Here is a 10,497-nt window from a genome sequence, read left to right as displayed (position 1 = left end):
TTCCTTGCATTGAGATAGTAGTATGAAAATGATGCAAATAGACGTACATTTCCCTTCCTGGTCTTTTCACTGAGTAGTGAGGAAATCCCAACTTCGTTGTGAAAGATGGTAGTGTCACTGCACTAGGACAACTCTCTTGGTGTAATAGGAAGCTGTTTTCAAACCATTTTAGAGCACAGAGTTGACGTCTGAGGTTTTGTGAAGAAACACTAGGGAGCCAGCATGAAGCTGGTGGGGCCACTCTGCAAGGCAGGGGGTCTCCCAGTTCTCATCCCCACCTGAGCTGCTTGCACTCCTCTTGGAGGTGTGGCTCACAGGCAGGGCAGTGGCTCTGGCTGCCCTTCGGCTAGGTTGGCTCAAAGCTCCTGTGTTGCTTTTCCTAATTAGTGTTTGCCTTGCGTAACAGTGGTACTTAACAGGGTATATAAGGGAACACTCCGAGTAGGTAAATATGTGACTAGCTCGCAAAATGGCAACTGGAAAGGACACATTGCTGCTCCCGTGGATTCTCACCATTGGGGTCATAGCACTCGTAGCTACTGGTAAGCTTCATATTTGTCTTTCCTTCTTGCTTTATGTAAGGAAAGAGAGGATGTGCAGCTTGCTTGCCTAGGGCAATCCCAGCGTTACTTGGGGGCCTGGGCGTCCAGCCTCACTGCAGAGAAATTAAGTCTGAATAGCAAATAGTTCTGAATTTCTTTTTGTGATCTGTTTGCAGTCATTTCTCTTATTTACCCTTTTTGCAAATAGTGAAATCAAGGTCCTGTCCCAAAATTTTTTCTGCTGAGGGAGAGCAGACCACTGTGCCACATTTGTAAATTGGTATTGAGAACATTCATTCCAATTTTTAAATTAATCTTACCTAAATGTTTGCAGTATTTGTACATGCCAAACTATTTTCAGGTATGTTAGAAGCTTTTTCTTTTGGCTGCACATACCTTCCAAGGTCCAGAATTTGTGTTTTCACAGAACTTTTCTTAAAAAGGAATTGTGTTTTCTTAGTGAGAGCAATCTATTGGACTTTTAATTAATAACCTGTATCAAAAAGAATTAAGATCTATATACAATTTCTAATGTCTGTGGACAGTAAGACAATACATGTGATATACCTGAGGAAGACCATACATTCGTTCAGCCTGGAGGCTGCAATAATGTCAGCTGTACTGATGAGAGTTTGTTGAAGCCTCATGCAGGAAAATGAATTGTTTAAGCAGCAAACAGTGTATTTAGGCAGCTAAAGCTCTTTGAAATCTGACAACTACTTACGAATAGACCAATTGTGTGATCTTGTGCTCATCTGCTCCAGGACAAAAAGCAGAGCATCCAGAAGTGGTGACTAAATATGGGAGAGTCCGAGGATACCAATTCAAAGTAGACGCAGCTGGGAGGAGTATAAATATCTTTCTGGGACTTCCTTTTGCCAAGCCTCCAGTTGGACCACTGAGGTTTTCTGAACCCCAGCCACCTGAGTCATGGAAAGGTGTGAGAGATGCCACTTCCTACCCACCAATGTAAGAAATGACAAAAGCATTTATCTTTTAAGTAATTTTATATTACATGCAATGCCAAGACACTGATGTACAGGGCAATCAACAGCCACAAAGATAAATTTCTTGGTGCCATCTTGTTGCCACCTGCAACTTTTCCAATGAATGCATTTCTAAAGACATCCTTATAAGCTGTTCTTTGTATTGAAAACTCTGATCTAATGGGCTTCAGTGATGCACTCATACAGACCAGCCAATAATACGCTTTTGGGGGAGCATTGGCCATTACTCAGCAATGTTTATAAGCTGTTGAGCTTTGGAGCAGAAACAGAACGAAGCTGAAGAAATACTGGAATAAGATATTAGAACAAAAAAAAAATCACGATTCACACGCTTAACAGGCACAGAAGAAATGCAGACCAATTCCAGTCTATATTGTAAGTGCCTTAATCCATTTGAATAACCGCCCCGGTTCATTGCCTCAAGCCTAATGTGTACAATTAAGCTAGTTGTATTGAAGTTGTACAATGATTAATTTGCATTTTCATTCAAATATTTTAGAGCCATATGTATTTGCAGGTATATTTCTGCAGTATTTTGGAACACGCAAAATCATATCCATGCATCACTGTGTGTTGCTGTAGATTGCAGGTCCTTTTTAGGGATCTTAATGCCAGGTCAAAAGAAAAAAAACATATTAAAAGTGAAAAAAAAAACATGTTTTCTCTTGCAAACAATCTAGAAATGTACTAGAGATTGATTTCTGGTTTGTACTTTGCTGTGGAAATACAAAAAAAAGCTACAATTTGTAGCTTTGAAGTTTTAGTTATTACTTTTACTTGTTATTTTTTCATTTATTCAGGTGTCTGCAGGATAAAGCACTAGGACAGTTTTTTTCGGATTATGTCACTAATAGAAATGAAAAATTTCTTCTCCAAATGTCTGAAGATTGCTTATACCTAAATGTGTATACACCCACTTCCTCGGAAAAACAGGAGAAGCTGCCTGTAAGCAAAATCATTATTAAATCTCTCACAAGATTATTTTACACCAAGCCTACAACCAGTATTGTACACAGTTACAGGTGCAGTTCTGTGATGGTAATCAAGTGACAAGCCTTGGCCCAGTAAATATTTGCTGAAGTTTAAAGGATACACAAAATCCTCCAGATTTTATTGACTTTTTAGCTGGGTGATGTTTTCTTCCCTCTAAATAATAATGAAAAATCACAAGATTCTGGTTTAATGTAAATGTTTAATAAAATCAGTACCACTTTTTAAAACTGCAGGGCTCATATTTGAAGCACTTCTACCATCCGTGGAATGTAATCTGAAAGAGTCAAGAGTGAAGTAGCACTAAGTATTGTATTTTGATTTATATTTAGTTTTTATGACTCTTATCTGTGCTGAGTTGTTTCTGGTTTTGTCTTTCCAGGTCTTTGTATGGATCCATGGAGGTGGATTATTTTTTGGAGCAGCTTCACCGTATGATGGTTCAGCATTAGCAGCATTTGACAATGTAGTGGTTGTAACAATTCAGTACAGATTAGGAATTGTTGGATATTTGAGGTAAGATGTTTTATGTCAGGTTTTGCTAAGTATTTTCCAAAATTATGTTGTGTCCAAAGCCTTTGTGAAGAGCTGTGCAGAATACTTGCTTATGCAAAGAAAATAGACATTTCTCAATTACATATACAACAGTAGGGACAATTTGCAAGTCCCAAGTCAGCTTCCAGGTTTATTTGATTGCTACTCTAATCCCAACACTTCTGAGCCATTAGTTTTCGGTTGTGTAGAGAAGCTCTGTGGAGCAAATGGCAGCTGATTTCTTTACCACAGACTGTATTTATATCTGCCTTTATTCTTACATTAAGCGTTTACAAATCTGTTCTTTCTCTGCAGCACTGGTGATAAGCATGCCCGAGGTAACTGGGGGTATCTGGATCAAGTTGCAGCTCTTCGGTGGATTCAAGAAAATATCATACATTTTGGAGGAGATCCAGGATCTGTTACTATAGCTGGAGAATCTGCAGGAGGCATCAGCGTTTCTGCTCTTGTAAGTTCACGGTATCACCATCCACGTTCATTTTTAGAACCTGAATGAAAAGTCAGTGAAAGAAAAGGGATGGTTTTAAAGTATATGACACATCACCTTGTTCTATAATACAATGTGATATCAGTACAGCTTCTGATCGATGGAAATGTTCTTTTCATACCAAAATTGTATAGTTCAGACACAAATGTTATTCCTCATCTACTGAACTGAATTCTGGGATTTTTTTTTTTTTTGCAGTGCCAAGCCCCCCAAAATTTATGCAAAAATTCTTTTAAGAGGATGAATGCCTGTTTCCTGTTTGCTTTGACAGTCACTTGTGCAAAGTAACCAAAGTAGTTATATCTGATCTAGACATGCAGCTTGTGACGCAGTAGTGCTATAAAACATTTATGCCAATACAGACCACACTGGCTCAGAGGTTCTCCTTCCCCAGCTCCTCATGATTTGGTGCGGATCACACTGTGAAACAAGAGTTTAGTGATAACACAATAAAAATTCCTATTTCCTAAGCTCCTGCCCTCTAGCCAATAGTTTTTCATTGCCCTTCTGCAGCACAGCCAGACTATTCTGGACATAGTTATATTCCATCCATATCTGTCTTGCAATGTACTTCCATGAAGTCTTGGAAGTAAGGTGCTACGGGAGGGGAAAAGGCAGGCATGAGCTCCTTGTCCTTGGTTGTGCTGCCAAAGCCCTCTGCATAGAAGAATTATGACCAGAGGCTGTGGACAGTCTTACGACAACAGTCCTGACTTTAAAAAGTCTTATGACAGTTGTTTTCAAAATGGTTTAAGTGGCAATTCTTGATATTGAGATTCTAAGTGGTCAGAGCAGAGTGCTTGTCATGCATGTAATGCTTGTCTTTGCTTTGTTTCAGGTCTTATCTCCCCTGGCAAAGGGCTTGTTCCATAAGGCCATTTCAGAGAGCGGCACTGCAGCTGGGGCCTTGTTCACTGACCAGCCTGAGCAGGAGGCACAAGTGGGTATTTTGTCCTATTTTTAGTTCTTTTTTTTTCCCAGATAGTTTTGCATATCTTAAACTGTTTATCCCAAAATGTGAAAAAAACAGATTTTTTTTCTTGTGAAACCACAACCACGGTTATTAAAGACAGTATTTGTGTGCAAATAATGCAAGTTTGATAATGCTTTGCTTTTCAAATACCAATACCAAGGCTGAGTGAAAGCAAAAGACTAAGGAAGCAAAGAGAAAAGGCAGGGAAGAATTGTGAAATGTAAAGGAGTGTAAGAATGTGTACTGTCTTCAAGAAAAGTTGAGCTATATTTTTTGGCTGGAAAATGGCATCAGATTCTGAATACCCTTCTCTTCCCCTCCTGTTTGATGCATGTTGTGTGCAAATAAAGCAAGACTTTATTCAATTTGTTTATATTTGAAAATATATACTTCACAACTTCCAGGAACCCAGATTTGATAATCTGTGCTATAAACGAGGCAGGATTATAATGAGCACTGTCTTTCTAATGACAGCTCTTACTCCACCCAGAAAGACATCATCAAGAATGGTGTAATGTGCTCTTTCTTACCATTCATGTAGTTGTATTCTGTCTGTGAATCTCTCAACTCCTTTATGTCACCCTGCCTCCTCAGCCCAGCCTGGTAAGGTTATTTATCAGAACATCTGTCCTGGTTTATTTTTGTATCAGAATATTTTGGAGGCATACATTTTGTCCTTCTGCCCAGCCGCCAGTATGATGGGTTAGGAGGGTTTCCTATTCTTCGCCTCTGCAGCTGGACCACATCTGGCTTCAATGGTCCTTGTGCAGGAGTTTCCGCTCCCCCCTGCTGGACTTGCAGGCTGGGTGGCTCATGGAGCCTCCAATGGGAAGTAGATGAAAAAGTGAATCTTTGGGTTTTTTTGATTGCAGAGAATTGCTGCTGCCTCTGGCTGTGAAAAGACCAGTTCTGCTGCAATAGTTGAATGCTTAAAAGGAAAAACAGAAGGAGAAATAGTAGAGATAACACAAAAAATGGTAGGTGAAATTATACTTCTTGTGTTTAAATGACTTTTCAAATTTTATCATAACAGAGTATGCTGTTTATGGGCTATAGTATTAGGAGAACATGAAGTGAATGTAACATTGGACCTTCTTGACCTCTTCCATATTTGACAACACTGTGGTTATCTATACCTCACCTGAAAAATGTGCACAGGTTACTTCCCTCTCATTCTGCAAGGACTTTGAGCTACTTGTGCTTTGCTGTCATACTCTACCAGGGTAAGGAAAAGAGTGTAGGAAATGTCAGTTTCTCCTGAAGAACCTGACAATTAATTAATATAATATGGTATGTCCTATGTAAAATTCCTTATCACAGTGCTGGCTTCCATCCTCCTTTGCAGTTTCAACACAGAAGTTAGTTTTTCCACTACTGCTCCACACATCCATAATAAAATTGAACTAAGAGATGTAAATGGGACATCACCTATGTTACAAACATTAAAAATATAATGCTAATCTTCACAGAATCTTCTGCCTAGTGAATATTTTTTCTGGGAGCAATCTTTGTATATTGATGAAGCTTTCTTCTTTTCTTTTTCCCCTCCAGACTCCTCTGTTCATCAGTTCAACTGTGGATGGTGTATTTTTTCCAAAGAGTCCCAGGCAGTTACTGTCTGAAAAAGCCATCAATGCAGTCCCATACATAATAGGAGTAAATAACTGTGAATTTGGCTGGGTGATTCCTATGGTAAGAGACTTATAATGTCATTATTTAGATATCATTTTAGTAATATAAGATTTCCTAATAAATATGATTCTCTGTATCATGCAGATAATGAAATTTCCTGCTTACACAGATGGTTTGGATGAAGATGTTGCACGTCAAGCTTTACAGAGCTCCTTAGCATTAACAATTAAGGTAAGAGACCATTTTCAGAATAACCCAGTGCTGCTTCTTCGCTGCTCAGGTTCTGTATTTGTACTCGTGGAGGGATAAATTTTAGAGGAAAAGTTTGTTCTGTTTGACAGCTTCCTGTCATGGGGCAGTAGTGGGCAGCAGACATGGTGTCTCCCTGTTGCCACTAGCAATTGAAAATACACTTCAAATTTCTGTCCTAAATGCTGTCTGTTTTTAAAAAGACTTCTGTTGAAACCCAGGAGTCATCCAGGTACCTAAACATTTTAGAAGTCCTGTGACATTTTAGAAATCCTAGGTTGTCTGAGACCTGCATGGTACCAGTAGTTATGACACAAGACCTACAGAACAGACAGCTCTGACACAGTAGCTGGAGACTGGAAATGATAACCTAATATGTTTTAAATGGCACTGAGAGACTTGTGTTTAAGTATCTCGAGTTTTTCCTTGCCTTTAATTTATAGTACAAACCTCTTAGCCTTCTGGTTCCCTTGTGCTATCCTAAAACTCTTCACTGAAATAAGGTAATATTTGGGGTTTAGCCAGGGAGGTGCAGATGGTACAATCAATTAGTGCTGTGACTCTTTACAATACTCATCAACATTATAAGAAGTATTTTTGTTGTTCGTTTCAGGATGTTACTTCTGACATTGTTGATCAAATATATAATGAATACGTAGGGAATGCAGCAAACCGTGCTCAGGTGCGAGATGGCGTTCTTGATGCAGTGGGAGACTCTCTGCTTGTTCTTTCAGCCATTGAAGTGGCCAAATACCACAGAGGTGAGTCTCGAATTCAGCATCTATTAGAAAAAATGAGGAATTCCACCCTAGGATGTGTTTGTGGACAGTATGCATCACATTTCATTATCCAAAGAACTGATAGTGTTGTCATTTTACCGAAACAACTTGTAGTGACAGTTAATCTTTGTTGCTGGCAGGCTCTAAAGCTAACACTCTTCTGTACTTTTTCTACTAGATGCTGGCAACCCAGTCTACTTTTATGAATTTCAGCATCGACCGAGTTGGGCAGCAGGTGTTGTACCAGAGTTCGTAAAAGCAGATCACGCAGATGAGATTGCCTTTGTCTTTGGAAAGCCATTCTTAGCCGGTGATGTACTCATGCTTACTAAATTATTCTTTTGAAAACATCATTATTATACATTTGACTTACTGGAGGACTTTAGGATAGACTTTCTCTCTTAGAAACATCAGAATCAACAAAAACATTTTCTGTCTTTAGTAGTAATTTTCATAGAGTCATCTATGTGCATCCACCTTCTTTCCTAGAGCTTTTCTCAAGTAAAACTCTCATAGCTCAGAGTAAGAAATAGAACTGGTTACAGTCTATTGGAATTTATGTGGCTACTACTTGTTTGATTATTTAGTTTTTAATGTTGCCATTTCATCTTTCACTTCACAGGACATGCTACACAAGATGAAAATAAACTTAGCAGAACTGTTATGAGATACTGGACTAACTTTGCTAGAAATGGGTGAGAATCACAATGCTCAAGTTCTGTCTGTGCTGCCTGAAACATGGCAATACTTACATGGTGGTTCCTACAAATTTGGCAGAATTTATGAGAAATATTGAAGCAAATTATTTCTATTCTTAATGATTGCAAGAAAAAAACTTTTAAATGAACCTGCAGACCAAAAGGGAAAGAAAAAAAAATCCAAGAGGTATTACTCCATGTGCAATGGAGTTTTAGGTCCAAAAGTAATGGTAGTTATGAAACGTTTGCTATTCCACCAATAAGCATGTAGATAAAAACCATCCAGCTATTCGGGTACTAGACTCACATAATCTGAGCTCATGATAGTTTCTGAAATGCTCTCAGCCTGAGTAGTCAAAGCGCAATTGAGAGGCAAAGGGGAAACTAACTTTTCATTATATTATTTCCAGAAATCCCAACGGAGAAGACTTGGTCCATTGGCCTCAGTATGATCTGGATGAAAGATACCTGGAAATAGACCTAGTGCAAAAGGCAGCAAAGAAACTGAAAGAACAGAAAGTGGAGTTTTGGACAAAGCTCTTAAACCCAATGGTGAAAGAAAAGCGAGAACGCACAGATTTATAGGAGTTGTGAAGGGTATGGTTTGCTTTTAAAACCCGAAGTCAAACAAAAACAGTTTGTCAGGATGCAGAGTTTATTAATCACCTTCTAACTCACTGTTAAGTAATCTGTTGCCATGAGCACAGTGCAAGGGGAGAATCAAGGGAAACTTGGAATGTTTGTGGGACTAAATATCACTATTTAATGGAGCAAGCAGAAAGAAACTTGCAATCTTTCAGGCTCAAAGAGGCCATGACATCTACACTGTAGATCTCAAAACTGAATAACGATCCTGTAAGAAAGGGGAAGATGGGGAAATTGGCAATTATTTTGAAATCTGTTGGAAATTATCTATACAGAATATATCATAAGTGTCAGAATATGTTATGTACTCATTCCCCTCTTCTTTCAGAAGAGAATGGCCAGTTGTCCTTACAGCCTCTTCCCATTTTCTGTAGTTGGAAATGGCTTGTAGGGAGCAAAGCATCCATCAAAAAACATCTATGAGATGAGCTTGACATCTCACAAATGAAGACAGAAAATCTCTACTTGTTTTCTTGTTTTGTAAACTGTTATAAATAAATGTTGCTTTTGATTTTTGGAAGCTCCTTTTCTTTCTCTTAACTCATACAGGCTAATTTCAAGAGGTTAATTCATACATAGGAAGCCAGAAATGCACCCAGTTTCTTCCTTCAAATCGCAGATAAGAATTTTCCAGGTTTCTTTGCAGGACCAGAGTCTCAAGGCTCTAGGGTTTTCACAGTGTTTTTTTCTGGGGTGTGGTTATTGGTTCTTCAACCTTTCCTGGCAAAGAAGCCCAGATTCGCTGGCTGGAGGAAGGAAGCATTGCTGGTGGGACAGACACCCACTGAGACAGATGGGAGAGCAATGCAAGATGTTATTCACTGCATGTCAGCTCAACATTGTCCATGGGACGACAAGGGGAAGTCCTGCTTATTTGAGAAACAAGCCCTGTTTTCCTTCTTTCAAGGGCACTTGCAGCTGTGACCACATTTTTTGGGCGTGTCTGGAATGCATCAGGGCACACAAGTAGCAGATTGGCTTTTTTGCAAAATTACATGACACGCAAGATAGGCTTGCCAGGCACAAAGGAACATGTAAGCATCCAAGACTCTATAAGAACTTTACTCATAACAGTAAAAAACCAGCAATAAATTATCTCTAACTCGCCCCCTAACTGGTGTCAGGCTCACCCTCTCATCACCCATCATGTCCCACAGTCTATGGCTACTCTTCCTGGGAGGGGCTCTTACAGCAACATGTTGGCAGCCCAAGTTCCTGCTTCAGGTGATAATTTCTTGAGGATGTCTTCTTCCTCCTCCTCACCTCTGGATTCATTTCAGCTTGCTTTTACATATTGGTGGACCTGGAGCAGCATGATCTATACTGGGCCTCTGACCAGCTATTCCCATTGGTGCATTTCATCCCCAAGTTGCAAAAAACCACCAGTTGTTATCATTACTGGCTAAAAGCCATCAGTGAGTAACAGCAGAACATTGATGGAGATCATTCCTGCGTGTTGCCCAGGCCTGATAAACGATGCTAGCTTTCTAAAACTCCAAAACGAGTCTTTCTTAAGAGAGTTTTATTTGTCAACATTGTCAGTATCAAGGTCAATGCTAAGGAAGCTGAATTCTATTTCCATGCAAAACCAATATATAAATAACAAAGGGTACTTTTTTCTCTTTATTAACGCAGTTGTGGACGGCGTATTTTTCTCTAGAAACCCATCACGGCTACCAGCTGATAAAAGGATCCTGTACTAGGAGTAACAAACCATGAATCTGGATTTCAGCCTCCAGCTGTAAGATGCATATCATGCCTTTTATTTACGCGTTGAGTTAGTAACTGTTCAGCAGAGGAAGAACTCACACATCACAGTTTTTACCGGGGGGCGGTGACATAGGGGGGCAGTGACATAGGGGGGCGGTGACATAGGGGGGCGGTGACATAGGGGGGCGGTGACATAGGGGGCGGTGACATAGGGGGGCGGTGACATAGGG

The 10,497-nt window shown here is 39.6% G+C and overlaps 1 protein-coding gene across 1 annotated transcript; it reads left to right on the top strand.

The window, feature by feature from the left end:
- The first annotated feature begins 387 nt into the window (after nt 1–387).
- On the top strand, nt 388–9,077 carry LOC104065443 (fatty acyl-CoA hydrolase precursor, medium chain). The gene is made up of 13 exons (XM_054079143.1): nt 388–542; nt 1,307–1,511; nt 2,350–2,494; nt 2,922–3,055; nt 3,389–3,542; nt 4,420–4,521; nt 5,427–5,531; nt 6,106–6,246; nt 6,331–6,417; nt 7,049–7,196; nt 7,393–7,524; nt 7,837–7,909; nt 8,323–9,077. The coding sequence occupies exons 1-13, from the start codon at nt 470–472 to the stop codon at nt 8,495–8,497; spliced, it is 1,674 nt and encodes a 557-aa protein (XP_053935118.1). The 5' UTR covers nt 388–469; the 3' UTR covers nt 8,498–9,077.
- Nucleotides 9,078–10,497: the final 1,420 nt, after the last annotated feature.

Source organism: Cuculus canorus, chromosome 13, assembly GCF_017976375.1.
Source record: "Cuculus canorus isolate bCucCan1 chromosome 13, bCucCan1.pri, whole genome shotgun sequence".
NCBI classification, from domain to species: domain Eukaryota; kingdom Metazoa; phylum Chordata; class Aves; order Cuculiformes; family Cuculidae; genus Cuculus; species Cuculus canorus.
Note: the sequence above shows the minus strand (reverse complement) of the source record. Positions and strands in the feature narration are given on the sequence as shown.

Coding starts and splice junctions, on each gene's coding strand:
- LOC104065443 (XM_054079143.1), top strand. CDS start 470: ATGGCAACTGGAAAGGACACATTGCTGCTCCCGTGGATTCTCACCATT. Junction 6,247..6,330: donor TTGGCTGGGTGATTCCTATG/GTAAGAGACTTA, acceptor TGTATCATGCAG/ATAATGAAATTTCCTGCTTA. Junction 6,418..7,048: donor CCTTAGCATTAACAATTAAG/GTAAGAGACCAT, acceptor TGTTCGTTTCAG/GATGTTACTTCTGACATTGT.